At 43.0% G+C, this 24,649-nt stretch overlaps 1 protein-coding gene across 4 annotated transcripts; it reads right to left on the bottom strand.

Annotated features, from left to right (window-relative positions):
• Positions 1-4,981: 4,981 nt before the first annotated feature.
• Positions 4,982-24,591, bottom strand: LYAR (Ly1 antibody reactive). 4 transcript variants are annotated; one of them, XM_058546721.1, is made up of 10 exons: positions 24,485-24,589; positions 21,014-21,360; positions 19,433-19,605; positions 18,029-18,143; positions 13,511-13,618; positions 13,316-13,399; positions 9,584-10,001; positions 9,151-9,237; positions 5,798-5,883; positions 4,982-5,310 (listed from the first exon to the last, which is right to left on the bottom strand). In XM_058546721.1, the coding sequence occupies exons 3-10, from the start codon at positions 19,552-19,554 to the stop codon at positions 5,176-5,178; spliced, it is 1,155 nt and encodes a 384-aa protein (XP_058402704.1). In that variant the 5' UTR covers positions 19,555-19,605; positions 21,014-21,360; positions 24,485-24,589; the 3' UTR covers positions 4,982-5,175. The 4 variants fall into 4 exon arrangements, with proteins under 4 accessions (XP_058402704.1, XP_058402703.1, XP_058402706.1 ...); XM_058546720.1 differs by lacking the exon at positions 21,014-21,360 and having other exon boundaries at positions 24,485-24,591; XM_058546723.1 differs by lacking the exons at positions 21,014-21,360; positions 24,485-24,589 and adding an exon at positions 23,967-24,436.
• Positions 24,592-24,649: the final 58 nt, after the last annotated feature.

Raw genomic sequence — 24,649 nt, 5'->3', positions numbered from 1 at the left:
TCTGCTGTGAAAACTTGGAGATCCCATTTTCCACAGTTTTATAATCTAGTGGTGACCCCCAGTGATTTTACTTGACAGCATTGAATAACAAACAGCTATTTTCAGGAGACAGACACAGAGATGGAAATTGGAGAAACATTAAATTTCAGTGCATTTCTGGGCAAATGAACTCATCTGCCCTCATAGGCTGAGGGTGGTGGTGTAGACTGGTAACAGCACTCTGAAAACCGTTTAGCTGTGTCTGTTACAGCTGAAACATACCTGATGCCAGCAGGTCCACTCCTAGCACACACTCAGCAGAAATGAAAAGTACGTGCCCCAGGAGACATGTGAACGACGCCGATTTCATTAGGAACCCAGCCACCCTGGAGATAGTCGCACACTTTATCAACAGTAGAATGGGTAACTACTGTACAGCAATGAAGACGGTATGAACACCTGCTACAAAGCAATGCAGATGCGTGTCATGGAATGTTGGGTGAAAGAAGCCAGACACAAAAGGCTACATGCCGTATGATTCCATTTACATCAAGTTCAAAACCAGGCTAAACCAATCCATGCTGACAGAAGGAAGGATATGGTTACCCTTGGGTTAAATAGTCTATTTCTTTGATTTGGGCAGTGATGGCACAGGTGTGGACACTTTGTGAAATTCATTGAACTGTCTGTTTAGGTATGTTTCTATGTGTATACTTCAGTAGAAAGTTTACATTAAAAAATGAACTCATCTGGGTTTGTTGGGCAGTTTTGTGACTGTACATGTGACCTGAAAAATGGTTACATATTAACTGTAAACTCGAGTGTTACTTCAGAATTGATGTGATTTGTTCATTTAAACATGTTGCTACCCTGCCCGGTTTGGCCACTGTGGCTCTTCTTGCTGCAATGCAGGCCCTTGGAGAGCTGTGTGCTGGCAAGAGCAAGACGTCAGGAGAATGGGGCCTCGCCCCGGGCCAGCATCTCAGTCAATGGTAGACACTGCAGCTGTGCATATGTCATGAACTTCCAGATACCTACTAAGAGGCAGACACTTCGTGTACAATATTTTAATTTCACTCTATCTACCCCTGGAAGTCAGTACAATAGACAAAACCCCTGAGGTTCAGGGAGGCTGCATAACCTGCCCAAGAGGGGCCCTGGGCTAATAAAATACAAAGTCAGATTGAACGTCAAGTCTCATTCTGGCGCACGGAGTCCCGTGTAGAGCACTTCACCTCGCACTGCCTCCCATGTGGTGGGAGTAGAAGTCTGAGGGTGAAGCAGGTGAGGTGGCAGGAATAAGGGAAAGATGATAGTGCATCAGGTAGGTAAAAACCGCCTTTCAAGCATCAGTTCAGGGGGCCTTTGCTAACCTAACTCCCTCCATCCTCACCCCAGGCAGAATGACTCCGCCCTCTCTGGGCCCACATTACAACCAGTACACCCCCAAGACATTTTCCTGTGCCTGCCACGAAGCTGTTTGTCTCCCTCTCCCTAAAGACAGCGCAGAGCCCACCCAGGGTAGGCACTCTGGAATTATCTCATTAGTCCTCATGCTTTAGAGTGGTTTCATCAACAAGAGGCCTTAGTGCAGAACTGCGGGCACTGAGGGTTCTGGAGGATTCAGGTCCAAACATGTTTCTGAGGAAAAGCAAAAATCATGCATGCAAGACCGCTTCCCAACAGAATGTCTTTAAATGTGAAATCCCACCACATGCTTATGGTCAGTGATTCCTCTTCTGAAATTGAAAGGGGTGAGCTTTCTCATATGTACCAAAATCCAGCTTCCTGGAACAAGAACGAGGATTAACTATGCAACCAACCTCTTGCTCATGTGTAATTTAGGAATCAATATAAAGTAACACTTTCTGTACCTAGTAAATGAGAAATATAATATGCTCTCCTTGGCTAAGTAAAAGAGAAACATAGAAGGCTATTTTAACCATTTCTTGAAAGCTTAATTGGAGAAGGGATAAAGGCTGAATGTACACTGAGATCCAGTAACCACAAAATACTGGTAAATATATGTAATATGCCTTTTCTCTTATCTTACCCGAGTATAATAATTGACCTCCAGTTTCCTTCCATAAGAGAAGGAGTTACCATCTCAAGAGTGCTATGGTGCATGGTTCTGCATCCAGGTAAAAGTCAGTGATATACAATTATCTACTTTATGCTGGAGTCCAGGTTCATCATTGAGACAAAAAAACACAAAAACTGAAAAACAGCTAGGAGGATCAGTTTTCAATGGTGGAATAAGGAACTAAGATACACTATCAATAGCTTTCACTAATGGAGATGAATTGGATAAAACCACTGATCTCTTAAAACTTTCCTTGTTCAACTGCGAAAGTGCTGCCTAAAGGAAAATAATCTATATCCAAGACTGCTGCTGCTGTTTTTTCCCCAATTCCTAGAAATCTATTTTAGAAAAGAGCGGTAATTACAGGCTAGTGAGATTATCAAAGTAAATTGTTTTAATAAGTACTGGTCAGCTCAACTTTTAACTTTGAAAGAAAAATGACATGTTTAGAAGGATATATAAGGGCTTTTCAAAGAGAAAAATCTGCAGACCTGTAAAAATGCTCTTGATCTTGACTTTTATTAGCTTATTCTCATAACCACCCTGTGAGGTGGGTTTAAACAGAGACTGGGAGCGGGGTCCTTGAAAGCCTCCTTTCTCAGAGGGGTCATCTTACTTCACTCACCAAGGCAGCAAGCCACTTGTACCTGCCGGAAGCAAGATTAACCTGGGGAAACTTGAGTGATTTGCAATTTTTAAGCTTTCTCCACGTAAATGCCCCTCTGCCATCAGCTGCTTGAATTCTTAGACAACTTCTACATCAGCCCGAGGGGAGGGCAGTCCTCCTTGGCCTCGGTTTCCTCACAGGACTGCAAAATGCCTTGCGTGTCTGACATTAGGAGGTCCCCAGCCTACAACAGTCGCACGTCTTAATCCTTTGGAGGACAAGATACAGCCCATCTTCTCCCAAATCCTGCTTCTAAGCAGCATCACAGAAAATGGCCACTCCACACAGTGGACAAATGCCAGGAACGCCAGAAAGTAAGGTACCACATAAGGAAACCACAGCGACAAAATGCAGCTGAGCTGCAAAGCATGACACAAACTATCATTAGATTGGTTTCTGAAGTCCCTGGAGCTCCAATAGCGTGTGTGTCTGAGTCCAAGTCAGGCAGGCAACTGCCAAAACCCCAGGGTGGTCTCTGTGCAAGGACCTTGGCAACAACCTGTGGATTGTGCTTTGCAGCCAAACCCACAGGGGCAACTGCAGGCATGGGGAGCCCTTCCCACCACCACTGCACAGTTTCCAGTGAAGAGACCCTCCCGTGACAGTGACCGTCAGAATGGCCATTGCTGGCCTTGCTGCTTCATCCTCGCGGAGCTCGAGGGAACTGAGAGGCCACCTCCTCCAGCCCCAATGCGTGGACACTCTGCTGGCGTTCCTGAGCAGCCAACCCCATCTCTGCCCTGTGCTGTTGGCAAGTTCTAACTCGAGAACCTTGGGTAACGGCTGACAAGGATGGCAGAAATGAGGATCCTACCATAATTGAAGTCTATGTTTTAGTTTTGTCACATTTGTCTAATTTTGCTTTAAATGCATCACAGTAAAACTGAAAGAAAGATAAAAATCAGCATAAATCTTGAAAGACTGTGGTGCTTGTACACCAACGAGTCACTCTTAGGGAGCAGCTCTGCACCCCTCATTGTGCACTGGGAGGACAGTGGAACACAGTCCTGCTCCCTGGAGCAGGAAGATGTCCTGGACTGGACTTAGGAGTCACAGCTGGATTCTGCTTTTGTCCCTAATTAGGTATGTGGTCTGGGTCAAACTTCACTTTTTCTTTGCATTCCAAAATGTCTAAAGCTTCTCATGACTCAAAAATTTTTGTTACTGATGACAATAACAGTAGTGACAGCAACCACTGAATGACTGTCTACTGGGTCTTAGGTACAGTGCTGTGAACTTTACACAAATTAGTTCATTCACTCACAACCTAAGAGGGACCTGTACTATCCCATTACCCAGATGAAAAAAGTGAGGTTCAGAAAGGTTAACTATTAAGGGACCAAGCCAGGGCCTGACTCCAGGCCTAATTCTAAAGCCTAGGCCCTCTTTCATCCTGACACAGGGCCACTGAATCCCCTCATTACACAGCGACTTGTCCCCAGATCAGAAGCAGACACACTGCTGCTCAGCTCAGCCCGCAAGTCCAGGGAGAGGCTGGCTCCTCGGCTCACAAGGGAACTCAGAGGCTCAGAGAGCATCTCCGTCTGCCCTTTTGCCCCCTCCTCCTGTAAATCTTCCCTCCTAATCCTTTTAACACTTATTCCGTTTCCCATCCTTGCTCTCCCCCGTGCTATGAGATACTGTTAACGATAATAGTTAACACTGGTTAAGGGGGTGATGCTTATCACACACAGCAGCTTTTAAGGGACTTGTGGGCAAAACCTACTCAGATATCAAAAAGTGGCCTACTCTCCTCCAGTACAATCAACTAGGATTTACAATACCATTCCTGAAAGCATTTCAGTCCACGAGAGCACTGGAACAGCAATACAGCTAAATACTGGATTCAGTCTCAAATGATCTATTTCTCTGAACCTGGTCAAAGACCACACCCTGAAATCTAGTCTCGGGCAAATCTTCAGCTGAAGATAGACTGGGCCACAGTGTAGATGGGCCAAACTGTTAGAGAAACCTCCTCTACAGAGCAGAACTTCTGGCTGGGTAAGGATTATCACACACAAAAGATCGTTGTTATGACTGTTCCTGGATGAAATACTGCAATTCATATACATGTTTTAACAACACAAAAAATAAATCCACAAAAAACTTCTAATTGAAAATGTATAGTAATGATGTAGTTAAAACAAGTACTTTTTAGTCTGACCAAAGGAGGAATTATTTTTTGACTTGTCACATTTAAAAATATTTTCCACATAAAAGTATTTTTTAAGGTACAGTAATTTTCACCACTACAAATTTAGAATTTTGGATAAGAATATAGTTTATTTTCTCATAAAAGTTCTACCAAAAATATATATTTTTCTTAAATTAAAAATACAGTTTTGGAAAGGAAAATTTGAGTTGTTATGATTCATTACATGTTTTACAAACAGCAGTGAAAGGAAGAAATCAGCAGAATGGATTCAATGTTTAAATATGAAAATGCTCATTTCAAAAGCTTGACTTTATCCTTTAATAACTTAAAGGTCGGGTTCTTGCTGATTTTCTTGTTAAAGATGACCAGGAGTTCCTCTTCAGATTTGTGATGTTCATTTGTCACAGCATAATACTGAGCTAAAATCTTCACAAAAAAAACAATTGTCAAGTGGGTGCATTTGTCCTGAAAATTTGCCTAAAATGTTCTTTAATCCAGAAGTAGGCCAACAGTAAAAAAAACAAAGCAACCAAGGTGCTGGTAACACAGGTGTGTTCTGCTTGTGAAAACTCGTGCAGCTGTACACGTGTGAGCACTTTGCTCCACCCATGTCAGACAGATAAAAGGTTAAACAAAAAGAGAAGAAACCATTGCTCTGGAATAATCAAAAGACACTAAAATATCTACAAAAATAATTTTCAAATTTAATTCAGGCACTGCTGTGGCCGAGGAGTGGCATGGGATTTGGCCCATTCCCTCCCCACAAGCCCTGAGGGGCTCCTGGAGCAGCGTAAAGTCAGAGATACACACACACGTTTATGGTATTTTAGATTTTTTTAAAAAACAAAACTGTACATTTTAAAATAAAGAACTCATTCTTCCCAGCTCATATACCTGGATTCACGCACCATACCTTTTTCCGTAGCTTTTTGATTGCTATTTCATTGTCTGGGGCCTGTTTCAGAACTGCTTTAATAGTCCCCTTCCAGTTGAATTTACCTACAATATAAAGAATAATGTGTAAAACATTTTGTTTTGTTGTACTACCAGGAGGGTAAAGAAACAATTTCTACAACATCTATTAGCTACCCAGGAAATGAACTAACGCTGAATGAAGAGGATACCATGGTACCGTGGAGCAGGCACTTGACCCATCCAATCACAGTGGCCTAGAAGCACTGACTACCCTTCACAGTACTCGTTCTTAGAGTGAGCAGGTTAACTAAGTATCATAAGTACCATCACCACTACAAAGTTCCTGTGAGAAGACAGAGTTGTATCTAATGAACTCAAGAAGATTTACTAAGTATCCACTAAGATCATGGGGCTGTCTAAGCGCAGTAAGCAAGACAAAGATGAGCAAAAGGAGCTTAACCTTGAATAAGAGAGAGGACAACCACAAATAATTACTATACAGTGGGCTAAAAGACTCATCTAGGGGACTTCTGCTCCTGGGAAGATGAAGACTTGTATGCTGAAAATACATAATGCTAATGAAAGAAATCGAAGAAGATTTAAATAAATAGAAAGACATACCATGTTCAGGGACTAGAAGACTCAACATAATTAAGATACCAATTCTCCCCAAACTGATATAGTGGTATAATGCAATTCCTATATAATCACAGCAATATTTTTTTTGTAGATATAGCCAAGATTATTCTTAAACTTAATTTTGAAAAAGAATAAAGTGGGAGGAATAAGCCTACCCAATTTAAAGACTTCTGATATAGCTACAGTAATCAAGAATGTGTAGTATTTATTGGTGGAGGGACAGATACACAATCAACGAAATAGAATAAAGAACCCAGAATAGACCTACACAAATATGCCCAACTGATTTTTGACAAAGGTGCAAAACCAATTCAATGAGGGAAAAGATAGCCTTTTCAACAAATGGTGCTAGAGCAACTGGACACTGATGGGCAAAAAATGAACCTTGAACTAAGTCTCATACCTTACATAGAAAATTAACTCAAAATGGATCATGGACTTAAGTGTAAAATGTAAAACTATAAAACATTTAGAAAAAACATAGGAAAAAAATCTTTGGGATCTAGGGCTAAGCAAAGAGCTCTTACACTTGACACCAAAAGTTTGATCTATTAAAGGAAAAATTGACAAATTAGACTTCATCAAAATTAAAAACTTATGCTCTACAAAAGATTCTCTTAAGAGGATGAAAAGACAAGCTACAGACTGAAGAAAAAAAAGCTTGCAAACCACCCATCGCACAAAGGACTAATATTTAGAATACATAAATAAATAAAGAACTCTCAAATCTCAACTAAAAAAAAAAACCAGATAATCCAATTAGAAAATGAGCAAGAACAGACAGTTCAGTGACGAGATACACAGATGGCAAATAACTACATGAAACGGTATTCAATCTCATTAGAGATATACAAACTAAAACCACTATGAGCTTTACTACACACTGATCAGAATGCTAAAATAAAAAACAATACCACCACCAAATGTGGGCCAGGACGTGGGGAAACTGGATCATGCACACACTGCTCATGGAATATAAAATGGTACAGTGACTCTTGAAAATGTTGGCAGTTTCTTAAAAAACTAAACCTGCAACTACCATACTACACAGCTACTGCACTCCTGGACATTTATTCCAGAAAAAATGAAATCTGTTCACACAAAAACCAGTACATGAATGTTTATAGCAGCTTTATTCATAATAACCATAACCTGGAAATAACCCAGATGTCCTTCAATAGATGAATGGTTAAACAAACTGTGGTACATCCATGCCATGGAATACCACTCAGCAATGAAAAGGAATGGATTATTAATATGTGCAGCAACCTGACTCAGCAATGAAAAGGAATGGATTATTAATATGTGCAGCAACCTGACTCAGCAATGAAAAGGAATGGATTATTAATATGTGCAGCAACCTGGATGAATCTCCAGAGATTAATGCTGAGGGAAAAGAGCCAATCTCAAAAGGTTACATACTAAATGATGCCATTTATGTAACAGTCTGAAATTACAAAATTATAGAAATGGAGAACAGATTAGTGATTGCTGGAGTACAGGAGGTGGTGGGGGCGAGAGGAAAGTGGGCATGGCTATAAAAGGGCAACAGGAGAGATCCTCATGGTGATGGAAACATTTGTCTCCCAACTGTATCAGTGTCAACACCCTGGTGACATACTGTACTGTTGTGCAAAGCGTTACCCTTGGAGGAAACTGGGTAAAGGATACATAAGGATACACAAGTCTGCATTACTTCTTATAACTGCATGTGACTCTACAATTATCTCAAAACACGAAATTTAATTTAAAAAAATGCCTCAGATACACAAGGTTGGGGAGGGGTTCCAAGCTAAAAGATCTAACCCAGGGGCCAGCCCGGTGGCGCAAGGGGTTAAGTGCACACACCCCACTTCGGCAGCTCGGATTCGCAGGCCCAGATCCTGGGCGCACACCGATGCACCGCTTGTCAAGCCATGCTGTGGCGGCATCTCATATAAAGTAGAGGAAGATGGGCACGGATGTTAGCCCAGGGCCGATCTTCCTCAGCAAAAAGACAAGGATTGGCAACGGATGTTAACTCAGGGCTGATCTTCCTCACAAAAAATAAAAATAAAAAAATAAAAGATCTAACCCAATTTGGGCAGTTATTGAACCTCTGTTAATAAAGCCTCAATTCCCACTTGAGTCCTTGGGTCTGTTCTTGACTGGCAGGACCCTAGGGAATGCTTCAGGCCCGAGGAGCAAGAGCAGCTTTGTGGAGGAGGCACAATTCAAGAGGAACCTGGAAGACCAGGGACTGGATTCTGACAAGTACACCTTCTGGCTTAGGGAGAGGGTGGCCATGGAGTGCCAAGCAAGGAGACACCAGGAACAGGCCCAGAGATGGGGAGAGGGAACAGCCAAGTCTGCCTGCACCTCAAGTTACTTCTAGGAGAGTAATGAGAGGCAGGGAGGGACAGGCGAAGCAGGGAGAGGGGAAAGGGAACACGGGCTTGGAAAGCCATGCTGGGTTTATTTTAAATTCCAAAGACAACATATATTTCCAATCCCGATAGCTTTACCTTTTATCTTTAAAGCTAGACAGAGACACTGTAAGAGTGCCTCACACAGCTCTCATTCATTTCTTTGAAGTCACACCCTACAGAACTTACTTTGCTTTCAAATTCCTCCATGTGCCTCTAGAGGGTAAGACCCGCCAGAAGGCTCCAGTTCCTCTCCTCCTTCCCCACCCTAAAGAGGACAGAGCTTTCCCAATGATGGCAGCGATACCTTTTGCAGGAGCCTCATGGTTTTCTGGTTCTCCACCCTCAGAATGTCCTGGTAACTTCATCTTTTTCTTCTTAGACTCTGCTTCAACTAAGTAATTAGAAAGATTGAAGAAAAAAAAAAAGATTTTGTATTTATGATAACAGTTACCATTTAACGAGAGCCATACATGGTCAGGCCCCTTACATCCATCATCTCGCCCATTCCCCAAGCAACCCAGCACCGCGGGGTTTCCCCTCCTCCACATCAGATGAGGAAACGGGGAGCTGACAGGTAAGGTCACTTGCCTGGACTGAGTCCAGGTTGGCCCGATCGCAAAGCTTATGCTCTTTGCCTTACTTGGTTCAAAATGCAAGGGCTAACAGATTTTATATATCCCAAATTCACAGCTTTGAAATGTTTGTAACAAGCCCCGGAGCATAAGCTAGCCACATACCCTCCGAATGTTTCCGCTTTCTTTTTCCTGGACCGGTTTTTGTCTCTTCCTCATCCACGTCTCCATCCACTCCCCCCTCCTCAGCACACAAGCCCTTGCTCCTCTTCCTCTGGCTCTGCTTCCCTGCGGAGCCGCTGGCCTCGGGGCTGTCTGCCACTCCAGCCTCCTGTCCCGTTTTGCGCTTTTTCGGCTTCTGACTCTTTGAATTCTCTTGATGGTTTTCTAATTTTAGTTCTTTCTTTTCTTTTTTTCTCTTCTTCTGCCGTTCTTCCTTCCTTTCTCTTTTATTCTTCTTCACCTCTGCTTGTTCTTCCGTGGTGTCATTTGCTTTGGAAGACAGAAGCTTGGTGGAGATTTCTGCGCGTGGATTGGCCACTTGGTTGAGTTGCTGTTGATCCTGCCCCTTACTGACTGGTTCCTCATTATTAAGCAAAACCAAGAAACACATAAATACTCTCTAGACACAGTTGTTCACACCACTATATGTATCTACTGAAGAAACTGTTCCAAGAAAAATGTCTTTATTACTTACCATTTTATAACTGTGCTAAATGCTGAACAATAGCTAAAATGCAGCAATAAATATACAAACTAGGAATAACTCTCCCCGGCCACACCCCTCTCTGTGTTTAACAGACATTTTCGTTCCATGGGAAGAGTGAAGAATCCTTTCGTCACGTAAGCCAGACCTTTAATTGTGGCTCACTATCCACCTTTCTTTGCAATAAAAGATAAGAGCTTAGGTGTGGCAGGCCACTGGATTTATGCATCTGCAGACCTGGGTTCAAGTTCCAGCTCTGTTCATTACCAGCCAGGTGACGCCGGGCAAGTTATTTATCTGCTCTGAATCTATTTCCTCATCTATAAAATGAAAGGTAGTAACACCTACCTTATGCAGTTAATGTACGAATAAAATGCGAAAAGATATGTCATGTGCTTAGCACGGTGGATGCTCAATAAACCGGCCCAATGTATGGGAAGGGTTTTGTAAACTACCATGTACTAGACAGAGGTACTATTTTTGTCATCATCATTCAGATTAGATGGTTACCTCAGGGGAAGGGTCAGGACACCAGGACAGAGTGTGAAGAATGGTGAGCAAGGAACCATGGAAAACTAAACAACCACAAGCACTGGAATAAGGTCCACTCTCCTTTACTGCACTACCTTATTCAAATCAGCACTGAGATCCGTCTTAAAAATGACTTCAGCATGGCTAGCCCCATTGCCTGCTGTACTCCCTGACTCTAAATATGCCGGAGTCTCTCCACCAGCCCCTTCTCAAGAGATGACACAGAGCAATTTGCTGAACTGCTCTGTGAGCCCTAATGCACCTGGAGGCGGAGGGAGGGGGTCAATGGCAGCAGCTCTGGGGCAGCTTCAGGGGTGGTGGAAACCACTGGATTTAAGTGTCTGTAGACCTGGGTCCAAGTTCCATCTCTGCTAGTTACCAGCCAGGTGACTCAGACAAGTCACCTCCAGTCTTCCTCCTTCGGGAGACGAGGTCACAAGGAGGGAACTACTGTCCCCCAAGGTGGACCAAATAAAGAAGGATCGGCTTTCACTCAAGTACAAGAACTCTACAAAGGTCACACCTCACTCAGACCTTAATGCTCAACCCCTGGCCACAAGAGTAACATTTAGGAGACAAACGTTCAACTAACTAGTTGGAGTCTTTTCAGTAGCAGTTTAGAGAAATCCACTAGTCCAAGCGCATGGGGGGCAGAAGGCAGAAAATGAGTTCAGAAATGGACTCAGGAGGAAGAAGGGGACAAAGACACTCCACACCCATCCTACAATTTTGTTCATATCTTATAGTCAGATATTATTATAACTACCGAGTGCCAAAGACCTTAGGCTTCCTTCCACACAACTCAGACCAAGTCTCTAGCTGGTGCCTCACCCCTGCATCCGAACCAACTCCTCACCACTGGGATAGAGGGAAAGAGGAAAGAGAGGGAGGAAGGTAGACGCACATTCACCTCATCTTGCAGCTGCTCAGTACATGAGTGACAAATTCATTCCCCATTTTCCTACTTCATTCCAGTCTCTCCTCAAATGTGGTCTCCTCAGCGACACCTTCACTGACCCTCTTACCTAACAGAGCCCCTCCTTTACTCTGTGACCCTCCTCCTGCCATCTGCTTCTTCCTAGTGCTTATCACAACCTGACATTAGAGCATAAACCCATATTCATATGTTGTTGTCTGTCTCCCCCACTAGAATACAGCTCTGTGAGGGCAGGACTTTGGCCTGATTATGGTTGCATACAGACACCAGGCACCATTTGTGCTGGGGTATAGAGGGTATTACAGCACAGAAGGATATAAAGCCTCCAACCTAATGCCCAGTGCATAGTAAGCAGGAGGGAAAGACACTGGAGGTATGAACGAACGGCACCTCCACAAACACTGGGATGTGCTGTGAGGTTCAGGGGCAAAGGCAAAGCAAGAACAGGCATATCTGTCAGCGCTCAGAGTTTACCACGGGCTGTTTACCGATTATTGTATTTTATTCTTAATATGCTCACAGCTTCAAAAGGGAAATGGGAAAGACTTGTTTTTAAACTCTATAGTCGAACTAAGTAATTTCAAATCTTTGATTCTTAGTTAAAATAATGGAAATAACCTTTAAAAAACAGGTGCCACATAAATGTCAATTAAATGATTGGTTATAAGGTTTCAAAGGCCCAATTTATATATTCTGAAAGAGACAAATGCTAGAAATACTGCTAAGATAAAGTTTCATTTTTATCCCAATTTAATACCAAAACTATTCTCTATAATGCAAAAAAACACTTGACAATGTGATTAGAATAAAAGACCCCACTGTTTTTTTGAAACTACTAATAATATAAGTCTCCAAAGATATAAGCTCCAAATAGGAGCAAAGTAACACTGAATTAATGGGGAAAAAATTGAAATTAACAATGTAACCAACAGTGTGGCTACAAGATATCAAACTGAGACTCTCTTCATGTGTATATTACATCGGGGGTGTCTCCCATCAAACCATTTTCACTGACAGGCAGGTGACTGAATTATTCCAAAGGAATTCTCCCTCCACCAGAAGGAGGGAGACAAACACTCGTTGAGTGCCCACTAAATGCTGGGCACAAGATGGATGCTTTTAGAGCCTCGTCTACTATAATACCACAACTGTAAGGGGCCCTCCGGGACCCACCCCTACCTGAGAGAACACGCAGTCACTCTCAACGTCCTCACCTGTTTATTTTCCTCCTGGCACTATCACCAGCGAGAGAATTTATATTTTATGTTCAGGGCCTGGCACAGAGCAGGCAGTCAGTAAGGACTGAGTAAACGAATGACGATGACTACCCACCTTCTTCTTAAGAAAGGGAAACTGAGGCTCAGAGAGGTTAAATAATGTGCCCAAGATCAAATGTGTGGCAAACAGCCCAGCAGGGATTCAAACCAGGTCTGTCAGACACCCAAAGCTCATGTTCTTTCCAATACATCCTGCTGCCTGATTTCTAAGCAAATACTTTCACGTTAGCTGCTACCATTATCAAACATTGGGATTAAGTACCTTTCTCTGCACAATAAGGACATCTTCTCTGCAGTGCATTCAGTTTATTCCTTCCCATAAATGAAGGCACAAAGAGGCTCTCTGAAAAAGAAAGCTGTCTTGACCTCCAAAAATAAGACATTCCCATTTCATTATTACTAATCATTTTTGCCACACTACAAATCTAAAATTAGATCTGACTTACATTGCTGGAAGCTTCTGAAAAGATATTCCACACCTGCTCCAGAATAGATTCATTATGAACTTTTAAACTGTTCTTCATCCAATTCTGTAAAGAACAAAAAGAAAAAAAACCAACTTACCCCATTTTGACAGGTACATGCTCAATCACCAATGGGCTACACCCCCTCCAGTCAGGGAAGCTGTATCAAATACATACCTGAAATTTCGCTTTTTTCCTGGGAACATTGTCGAAAGCACTAATTTGCTCTAAAAGTTCCCTCACTTTGGGGCTGACATTGGGTCTTTTCATTAATTCATTAATTTTCTACAAAAAAGGAAGACAAAACAAAAACAATAAACAACTGACGTGAGTTTCATGAAAGCCAAACTAAGTGTCCTTCTAATGGCTAGAGGGTTCACATTTCAAGTCCACATTCTATATTAATCTCTATGCTTACAAATTCACCATAGTACTGGAAGTCATAGCCAGAGCAATGAGGCAAGAAAAGGAAATAAAGGGCATGCAAATTGGAAAGGAAGAAGTAAAATTATCTCTGTTCAGACAAGATGATCTTATAAGTAGAACACCCTAAAGAGTCCACAAAAAAACCTGTTAGAACCAATAAACAAATTCAGCAGAGTTGCAGGGTACAAAATCCACACTCAAAAATTAAGTGGCATTTGGAGCCAGCCCGGTGACGTGGCAGTTAAGTTCGCGTGCTCCACTTCGGCAGCCCAGGGTTTGCAGGTGCATATCCCAGGTGCAGACCGACCTACTGCTTGTCAAGCCATGCTGTGGCAGCATCCCATATAACGTAGAGGAAGATGGGCACAGATGTTAGCCCAGGGCCAAATCTTCCTCAGCAAAAAATGAGGAGGATTGGCAGTGGATGTTAGCTTAGGGCTAATCTTCCTCACCAAAAAAAAAAAAAAAAAAAAATTAAGTTGCATTTCTACACACCAACAAAGAACAATCTGAAAAGGAAATTAAGAAAACAATTCCATTTACAATAGCATCAAAAAGAATAAAATACTTAGGAATAAACTTAACCAAGGAAGTGAAGGGCTTGTACACGGGAAACTATTGCTGAAAGAAATTAAAGACACAAATAAATGGAAAGACATTCTGTGTTTGTGGATCGGAAGACAGACATACAGAGTAATGGAATAGAGAGCCCAGAAACAAACCCTTTCATATATGGCCAAATGACTTTCAACAAGGGTGACAAGACCATTCGATGGGGAGAAGACAGTCTTTTCAACAAATGGTATTGAGATAAGTGAATATCCACAGGCAAAAGAATCAAGTTCAACTCTTACCTAACACTATTTACAAAAATTAACTTAAAATGCATCAAAGAACTAAACTTGATAGCTAGAATCATAAACGCTTAGAAGAAAACACATGGAAAAAGCATCACAACATTGGATTTGGCAATGATTTCTTGTATATGACACCAAAAGCACAAGCAACAAAAGAAAAAAATAAATTGGACTATATCAAAAATAAAAAACTTCTGTGCACCGGACACTATCAACAGAGTGAAGAGGCAATTCATGTAATGGGAAAAAATATTTGCAAATCATTTATCTAATAAGGTGTTAATTACTCAAATATGTAAAGAACTCCTACAACTCAACAATACAGAAACAACCCAATTAAAAACGGGCAAAGGCGTGGCGTAGTCATTAAGTTCGGCATGCTCCACTTTGGCAGCCCGGGTTTGCAGATTCAGATCCCGGGCACGCACCTACACCACTCATCAGCCATGCTGTGGCAGTGACCCACATACACAAAAAAAAAATAGAGGAAGATTAGCACAGATGTTAGCTCAGGGCTAATCTTCCTCAAGCAAAAAAAATTTTTTTAAATGGGCCAAGGACTTGAACAGACATTTCTCCAAAGAAGACATTCAAATGGCCAATAAACACATGAAAAATGCTCAACATTATTAATCAACAGGGTAATACATATCAAAACCACAATGAGGTTCCACTTCATACTCCTTAGGATGTTTATTATCAAGAAAACAGAAAATAAGTGTTGGGAAGGACGTGAAGGAATTGGAACCCTTGTGCATTGCTTATAGGAATATAAAATGGTGTAGTCACTATGGAAAACAGTATGATGGTTCCTCAAAAAATGTAAAACTCCAGCAATTCTGCTTCTGGGTATACGCTCAAAAGAACTGAAAGCAGGGACTCAGATATTTGCGCACCTTTGTGCACAGCCACGTTACTCACAATATCCAAGAGACTGAAGCAAGGCAAGTGTCCATTGACATACAAATGGATAAACAAAATGTGGTCCATCCATATAATGGAGTATTGCTCAACCTTAAAAAGGAAGGAAATTCTGACACAGCTACAACATGGATGAACCTTGAAGACATTATGCTGAGTGCAATAAGCCAGCACAAACAGACAAATACTATATGATTTCACTTATATGAAGTACCTCGAGCAGTCAGATTCATAGAGACAGAAAGTAAAATGCTGTGTGCCAGGCGTGGGGGAAGGAGGGAGTGGGAGTTGTTGTTTAATGGGGACAGAGTTTCAGTTTGGGAAGATAAAAAAGTTCTGGAGATGGATGGTGATGGTTGCATAACAATGTGAATGTTCTTAATTTTATACTTAAAAATGGTTAAAATGGTAAACATTATGTCATGTATAATTTACCAGAATTTAAAAATACTGGAAAAAAAAGAATATAACAAGCCAAAAGTAATCAAAAGAATGAGACAAAAAAAGGATATTATAGGGACTAGGAAATCAATTGAGGACCAAGACAACAGCATTAAGATCTAATAAATAAATCTGAAATAGCAAGAACAGAACAGAGATGAAAATTAAATAAGTGACCTAGAGAAAATGCTTATGGCAATCAGTGAAGGCAGAGGAAAAAGATAATGATTAAAGTTAGCGAGATGACAGCACACAAGAAAGATGGTCACCGATGAGCCAAATATGGACAAATGATGCAGCTAAACAAATACAATGCAGGAAAATGCCCCTGTGTTAGGAAAGAATGGAAGCTATATATAAACAGACTAGAAAAATGGATACAGGATACTAAGACGAGGATAAGGCAAAGCTTCTCCAGGCAGAAAAACAAATCAAGAAAAGGAGCCAAACATGAACAAGGCAGACGTCAGGCTGGCTCAGCGCTGACCGGAGTGGTGTGCTGAGAGTCAGAAGAGAACAGAACACGGGTGACCAAGTTTGGAGGAAACACTGTGACCCATGCAAGCGGGTATTTTTCCCTGATCATTTATCCACTCTCTGTATGTCAGCACAGAGACATCTGGAAGGATGCTCAGCGAACATTAACACTGACAGGATTCCAAAATTCAATCTTGAAAAATAAATGGTTTAAGGAGTTAAGGAAAAGAACAAAACCCCCAAATCCATCTCTGTCAGATTGGTCACAGGAGGCCCTGTTTATCCTCCCAGCATACCAGCTTTAGTCTTATCCATCTGTTAACAATGTCAACTAGGGAGTTGGGAGGAATCAGATGGCGAGTGGACCGGGGCAGAACCCAAAGTCAAGTTCTTGATCTCTGACCCAGTGACACGGCTGCTGAAGCCTGACAGTGTAGAGCAGGGTCAGCAAACCTTTACTGTAGAGGGCCAGAAAGTAAAGGTTTTAAGCTTTGCAGACCATCCAGTTTAGGTCCTAACTACTCGGCACTGCCCTTGCAGCACTAAAGCAGCCATGGACAATACAGAAACTATGGACATGGCTGTGCGCCAATAAAACCTTACTTACTAAGAGGTGGTGGGCCAGATTTGACCCATGGGCCATAGTTTGATGACCTCTGCTGTAGAGGGTTTCATTCAAGATGTGATGTCAACAGAGATGGAACTCATACACCCAGGTACCTCAGCTTAGGGGCCTAGGAATGTCTAGTTCTCAGGGAGATTACAGATAACAGGGCCCAAAAGTGTGGCTGATGGTGGCCAGCCTAAATATCTTAGTTAAGATAGGGCGTTTCACTAGCTTCTCAACCTGCACTGGGCAGACTTTGTGAGTCCTTTGTGAACCCAAGACTCTCCCTCCCAGGAGTTGGCTGACTGAGTAAGCTAGTCATTATCAGCAAATTCACATTTAAGCTCTATCATCAGAGAGTAACTATTTACTTTGTTTCTAGGAAAATACAGAATTTCCACATAGATGACATTTGTCTTCTTTCTCCCACCTTCCTTTCTGAATCCTTCCTCCTGCTATCTATTCTGTAAAAGGTGAGTAACATTCTGGAAGTTATACCTCTCAGTGAATTAGAGATTTCGTTGCTTTTGCCATTTTTGTTGTACATGTTTTCATTTTATTTTAGTTAAGTAGAAAATTCCTCATATTTGTGAAAATGTCTTTATTTTGCCCAAATCTGATGACTGACAGACATGATAGATTAACATGGTTTGAGTTATAAAAGTTGCATTACCACTAGAGGCAGATACAGATTTGCCAAGGGAAAGCTAATGAGAATTCTGAAATATTTTTGTAAGAAATCTGTCAAACATACAGATTAAAGACAAAATACGTTGCAATTGTATTAACAGAGAAAGAAAGAACTCTTTTTCAAGAAGGCTTAGTTGCTCAGCTTCAGTCTATCCTAACACATGATGTTTCCGGGTCTGGTCTGTAGGAATGAGGCATTTATTCTTAGTTTCTCAGGCTTCCAAAGAAAGTAGAAGGTGTCAGATGAAGCTACTCAATGAATTAGAAAGACCTTACCTGAATCCATGCCTGCTGTTTAATATCTCCTTTGTGGGTTTTACCTTCATAACCTTTGCCACCATACTTCTGGTCCTCACTTATGCATTTCACATGGTTTTTATAGTCGTCACCCCTTAAAGTGATAAAAGGTTCCACCATTAGCTTGATTTTCAAACTGGAGTCTCTGTCTCACGCTAGCATGCTGCTCTGACCATCTGCAGTCCACACTTGTATTTCACACCTGTCCACTGCATACGCACCCTACCATTTCACTTACTGTGCTTATAACCTCCTGGTCATAACCACATTCCTTCCTCCAAACTGTTCAATATAAAACTCACCACCAAACTTTCCACCCATCTTTATATACAAATGTCTTAAACCAAATTGATAGGTAATATTTTTTTTTAGTCATAAGTGAATATATACTGAAGAAAAAAGAAAACAATTCTGTGCAATAGGGTGGTTTTATCCTAAATTACAAAATCTGTATGATTTCCTGCTAACACAGCACGCAATCAATAATCAGCTATAGAATAAGTTAAAAGCTGGTATACAATGGTGGTATCAGGTTACTAACATGTTCTGGATCTCAGAGTCTTGGAAAAAAGGAAACTCAATTCTGTCTCATATAATCTTTATGAAGCTCTATGGGGTCCTCACAGAGATGTTTGGGACAACGTCAGGGGCAAAATCCAATTTTCACCTGTTTTATATACCAAGCTTCCTCCTAGGATTAGGTATTAGCAGTTCCCCAAAAAAATTTTTTAAATATCACTTCTCTGAAATGAAATTAAAATGAATTGTTAGCAAATATCGTCCAAATGCCACAGCGGACATTGGGGCAGATGCACCAAAAGCCGCCTTTTCCCCTGAACCCTCTGAAGCTGAAGGGGCATCAGCATTAGCCATCTGCAAATGGCCTTCCTTCAGAAACAGTGGATCTGGTCCCCTCCCCCTAAGTCCTCACCTTTCCAGAGACCCCCTCAGTGGAAGCGCCAGGAGGAGCTTCACTCCCCTATTACCTCTAATTTTCTAGGGAGGACCTAGTCTCTTCTCCCCAATACCCTCCACTGTGAACTAATAAATTCGTTTCCTGGTCTATAAATCCATCCCTTCAGTGTGATCAACACACCACAATTCTGAAAACCTACTCAGTGTGGTCACCTCCCTGGGTCTGGTAATGGTGGGAAGAAGACAGCGAGAGCCACTGACTGATCAGATCTCTAATCATCTTAACTCCCCTTCCCTTAGTCTTCTCTTTAAATCGTCCTTAAAATGCAAATGGTCTTGTAAAGCACTTTTAATGTTTTCTTAATTTCTTTCCTCAAATTTGCTTCATTTTCTTTTAAAGCTTTGTGGGGTCAGGGCTTCCAAAACTGGACCTTTACTGTGGATCTACATGAATTATGTGGAACTTACCAGAAATCTTTACCGCAGTCAATGCAAGAAAGGCATTCGCAGTTTCTGCAAATAGCCACGTGCTTTTCCACTTGTACTTTCTTCACTGATTCACCACATGCATTGCATGTAAAAAATACCATTTTTGCTAAATGATTAAATATTGTCTATCCAAGATAGGGTGAAGTCTTGTCCTAAAAAAAGATTAGAAAGGTTAAAAAGATAATTATCATTATAATCTGAAACTTCCATTCCAAATAAATGATTCATACAGCTAACTTCTCAACCCTAATTTCACGATAATAACTACACAACAGAATCAAAGGTGATTAGCAATCTATATAAACCCTACCACCATGTAAGTAAAATTACAATTAACAGTGATAATAATGGCTAACATTTGTGGAGTGTGTGTTTACTGTGTGCCAGGCACTATTCCAAGGGCTTTACATCTATCAACTCATTTAATCCACACAGCAACCCTGTGAGGGGAGGACTATTATTGTCGACAATTTACATGAGGTATTGAGGCACAGAGAGATGAAATAACTTGCCCAAGGTCACAGTAGCGGAACCAAGATTTAAACTTGGCAGCCTGCCTCTAGAGATGAAGAGTTTTGGGGGCATTAAGCAAAATATCCTACTTTTTCTAATAACTTTAAGTGCACATGTGTTCTTTCTCTCTCTAATGCCTTTAGGTGTGCACTGCAAATTATTTCAGGTCCTCAAATACCATAAGAACAGAGCAAAAGGGAAACTGAAGGAGGTTTAGAAAGTGGAGAAGAGGCCTAAAAACAATTCTATAAGCACAAAAAGCATTCATATAGGCACAACAATGTATCCACAGGTGTTAAAATACGAGGATGTGCCCTTCCATCTTAGTGCACAGCGAGTAGGTGTGGCTTCTTCTCAGGTCAATCAGAAAGAAATGGAACCATATCCAGGTGTCCCAAAAGCTGGGTGCTGAATTACTGGAGGGTGTTCACAACCCAGGAGTCCCGAGTACCGCCCAAGATTAAGTTTGTCTGCACTTATATATAACCCCCATTCTAAAATTTCATGGATATGCTATTGTGCTCAACAAAACACAAATTCACCTAAAAGTGTTCCAGAAGTCATAGTAACTTTGCATGGTTATATAATTTTTTAATCACTAGATTCTAAAAGCCCTGTCGTTTTACGTCATAAATAAGTTTCACAACAAAAATTCTGAGAACTGTTTAACGCAGCACTTTCTTCCTCATTATGAAAATGAAGGTAAGGATCAAGTAAACTGAGGCAATTTGCTTCAGGGTAAGACTTCATCCAAGAATCCTTCGGCACAAATGAGAATTCTCACGCATGGAATTCCCACCTCTCCTCCACTCCCAAGTTCCGGGTCACTGCTGGAAAGGTCACCCCTAGGCAAGGATCAGGGCTGTCCCTGTCCATCCAGCCTTGAGTGGAAATGTACGTCCTGGCTGCTACTCCAGGGCTTACAAAGGCCCAGCCAGCCTCTCGTGGAGGCCTCTTGCCCCGCGGGGCACTGTTGGACTTCAGTTTGCCTGATATGCTACATATAAAATGCAGGCCCCTGGCCCCAGGTCCCCCTCCTCAGCTCACCATAAGGGAAGGGTAGCAAGGGAGGACATGTGGTCAGCCACAGCCTAGCACCGAATCCAGAGGAGAGCAAACACAAGTGTCCTGGGACGTGCGGCAACCATGACCATCTTCTCATCTGGTTATGGTAAAGATGTGTGAAAACAGTCACAAGTCCCGGGGAGCTGGCGTCACGTGGACTAGGACCCAGCTCCCTCGAAGCTTAGCATTCTGCACATGCACATGGCAGATGGATGCTTAGTTAATGACGGGCAACGAGAGCAGCCATCCTGCCTCACACAGGAGAAGCAAGGCCAGAACAACAGCAAAAACCACGTTCTCAAATTCAGAGTCTGCAGGGGCACTTTTGTCTAAGGACAAGAGTAAACCATTAAGTAGTCACCAAGAAATGGACTGTCATCTTACACACAAGGTAGAAACAGCTGCGAGGAGCCAAATTATCTGCTGAAAAATTTAAAAGTACTTTCTTAATGAGATGCAACAATGAAAACATACCCCCTCAAACTTAAGCTATGGCCTAGAGCTTTCCGACCTTCACTGTGGAGGTCTATTCTGTTTCTGGATCCAGGGGGCGGGCGGAGGGGAGGAAGGTTTCGGCAAGCTTGAGATCCAGTGGGGAGACTCAGTCTGTCATGAAAGGTCAGGAATTAAAGGCCTGAGAAGGACAGCTGAAAACAAAATTTATCAGCAGAAAGAAGCCAGTGATGTTGACAAAAAAGATGCTCGGAGTATCTGTGCAAAACGTGTCATCCCTCTGGGGATTAACCACACACAGTGTAAACATCACCTCAAGAGAGGATTAGAATGTGGTCACATGTCCATTGGAGAAATACCTCTCCAACCATTTTCATTTGGTCTTTTGTGGCGAATGTTCACATTTAGAAATTTGTTAAGTTTTTTTAAAGGCAGAATGGGTGGCTTGCACAGTAAATCAGAACTCAGTCTCTTGGTGCCTTCCTCTGGACTTTCAGAGCCATCGCTGCATTTTTACACTTGATCTGAAACGGGGACAGTGTGACCGCCTGCTTGCTAGTGAGATACGGTCTGTAAGGAGCTTATCCCTCCTTATTCAGAGCCCAGAGGACATGCCACCACCAGCCAAGAGTCACCTTGATTACACTTCACACCTGACCTCCCCCGAGGAAACACCTTTCATGTAAGCAGGAAACACCGCCGTGTGTGTCTACGGGGGTGGGCCGTGAACCGCAAGCTCAGGATCCTCCTAAGTGCATGGCAGACGGGGTGTCCCCAGCGTCAGTGCAGGCTTAACAACGTCAGAAGCGTAATGCTACAAACTTACAAACAGATCCCACCTGAAAATTCAGTCCCTCCAACTGATGATAGCAAGCATTGCCTACAACAGAAGATTAAACTTATTCAGATTTCACAAGACTAAATAAATATCAAAGAAATTTAAATAAACTTTCAAACGATGTTTTTAGTAAATCTGTAACATTTATACTTCGGAAGTTAGAAAAGCTGAAAACATGCTGCAGTAAGACTTTTAGGACACCTTGTCTCCCAGGCTCAGATGTCGTGCATTTCATGACCTTCCATTTGAAATACTAGGACCCTAAGTCTTCATCCTAAGGCCGGCCTGTACCGGGCAAGGAGACCACCGTGTCTCAGCAGAGGATGTCTGGTGTTGCACAGTGATGCCGAGCTGAGGGCAGCAGATAGCATCAGTAAGGGACTGGGAACCTGTGAAGGAATCCAGGCTCCTCAGTCTCCTCTTAGCAAGATGGTGGCCAGGTTCTGTTGAACTGGGCCTGGACACAGGGCCAGAGGATCTGAGGTGGAGCCCATATCTGTCAATTCAAAACTAAATGACCTCGAGGTACCTTAACTTTCCAGCATCTGTTTTATCTGTAAATTGGGTCTAACATCTATCTTGGAGCATTGAGTGGAAAGTTAAAAAAGATACCAGATGTGCAAGATTCATCCTTACTCAATAGTAGAAAGAATTTCCAGTGACCTATTAATTACACATCAATACGATTGCACCCAGTCGCTTCCCAAACTCATGCTTCTTTAAATATGACCCTCAATCCACTGTCTAGCTTCATAAATTCACTCCAGTCTCCTCTGGATCTCCAGCCCACGGGAGCCTACGCCACCGCCCTGTTCCCTGATCACATCAACTCAGGTTTGCTTCTGGGATTATATCTGGAGTTATTTTTTTACCTTCCTCCCTATACATTTTGGTGTTTATTTTTTTACAAAAACTACGTTAACTATTCTTAAAATATTCTCTCTCACACATACACAGACCTAAACCCCATCACCGCTCACCTGAGGGGCCAAGCTGGCAACAGCCCCCAGTGAGCACTGTTACCCTGAGCAAGTTACTGTCCCCTCTGAACTTGAAGTTTTCCCATCTGTGAAACAATGGGTCGGGCCAACTGGACCAGCCCTGAGCCCCTTCCAGGGGGTAAAATTCCAAGAAACCAAGGGTATGGTGAAAGGGAAGGACACACAAGTACACACTATCCCCCATCCTGCCTAACCACCTGAATGTGGGGGCCATGACAGTCGCGATATGCATTCACCCTGGACCTCTCCCCTGCTCCCTGCAGAAGCCCTAGGAGACAGGCACACCTATCTCCACTTGACAGAGGAGCAAACAGGCTGGGAGAAGTTAAGCCACGTCTCTACCCCTCCACCTCACCCACAGACTCCATCACCAGCCTTGTTTTATCAGCATCCCTTTGCTGGTGGAAAAACCATCTGTAGAAGTCTACCACCTGTCAGCACCACGCTGAGCGCTGGAGACGGGGGGTGCAGTGTGACTAAGTGCCAGGTGGGCCCTCTCTGCAGGAAGTCAGCCTTGCAAATACGCTCCCCCTTGCTCCCCTCCCTGTCTCCTCAGAGGCAGATGCTGCAGAAAATCCCGACATTTATTGAGCACCTACCACGTGCCAAGCCGCGTCGTAGGTGGTAAGACGTTTGTGCTCACCTAATCCTCCCAACAGTCCTCTGAGTTGGGTTCTATCTTATTCCCCTTTGACAGACGAGGAAACTGAGGCACGAAGAGCTTAAGTAACTTGCAGCAGGTCACACATCCAGGTAGTGGCAAACCCGGATGCACACGCAGTCATTCTGGTCCTAAGTCCGTGCTCTCAACCCCTATGCTCTAAGGCCTCCTCTTTGGGGACCGAGCTCCCCAAGACTCGGGGAAGACAAGAGCCTTGTCCCCAGCATACAGCAAGCCTGAAGCCCAGGCCGGCCGCGACCAACCACCCTGGTTTGCCCAGGACAGGGGGGTTCCCGGCACGAGGGCCTTTCCGTTTAAGATCGGGAGGAACTGGCCACCCCGAATCCAGGCCTCTTTCCACCCCAGGGCACGCATAAGATCTGAGCGGATTTCCTCCTGCCCTGCGTGCGAGCCGAAGCAGGGGCTCTAACGATGGAAATGCGGCAGCGGCCTCCCTCCCGCCCGGCCTCCCGAGTCGGATCTCTGGGCCACCCCCTCACCTCTCGGCCACAGCCCGCCAACGGTTTCAACCGGCCGCGGGGAGCACGTGGAATCGCCGCCTCCCGCCCCACGCGGCCACCACCTCCCTCCCGAGCTTCCCGGCGCCGAATTCGCTTTGGAGCCTCCCCGCGCGCCTGCGCGCCGCGGCCACACCCCACCCCCCA

This window comes from Diceros bicornis, chromosome 8 (genome assembly GCF_020826845.1).
Source record: "Diceros bicornis minor isolate mBicDic1 chromosome 8, mDicBic1.mat.cur, whole genome shotgun sequence".
NCBI lineage: Eukaryota > Metazoa > Chordata > Mammalia > Perissodactyla > Rhinocerotidae > Diceros > Diceros bicornis.
This window is presented reverse-complemented; position numbering and strand designations above follow the sequence as displayed.

Bases quoted from the DNA above. Each gene is read 5' to 3' on its own strand.
- LYAR (XM_058546720.1), bottom strand. From the start codon at position 19,554: ATGGTATTTTTTACATGCAATGCATGTGGTGAATCAGTGAAGAAAGTA. The intron at 13,619-18,028 runs GTAAGGTCTTTC...CCTTTTTTGTAG, and splicing joins AACAGCAGGCATGGATTCAG to AAAATTAATGAATTAATGAA. The intron at 10,002-13,315 runs GTAAGTCAGATC...CTTAATAATGAG, and splicing joins TTTCAGAAGCTTCCAGCAAT to GAACCAGTCAGTAAGGGGCA.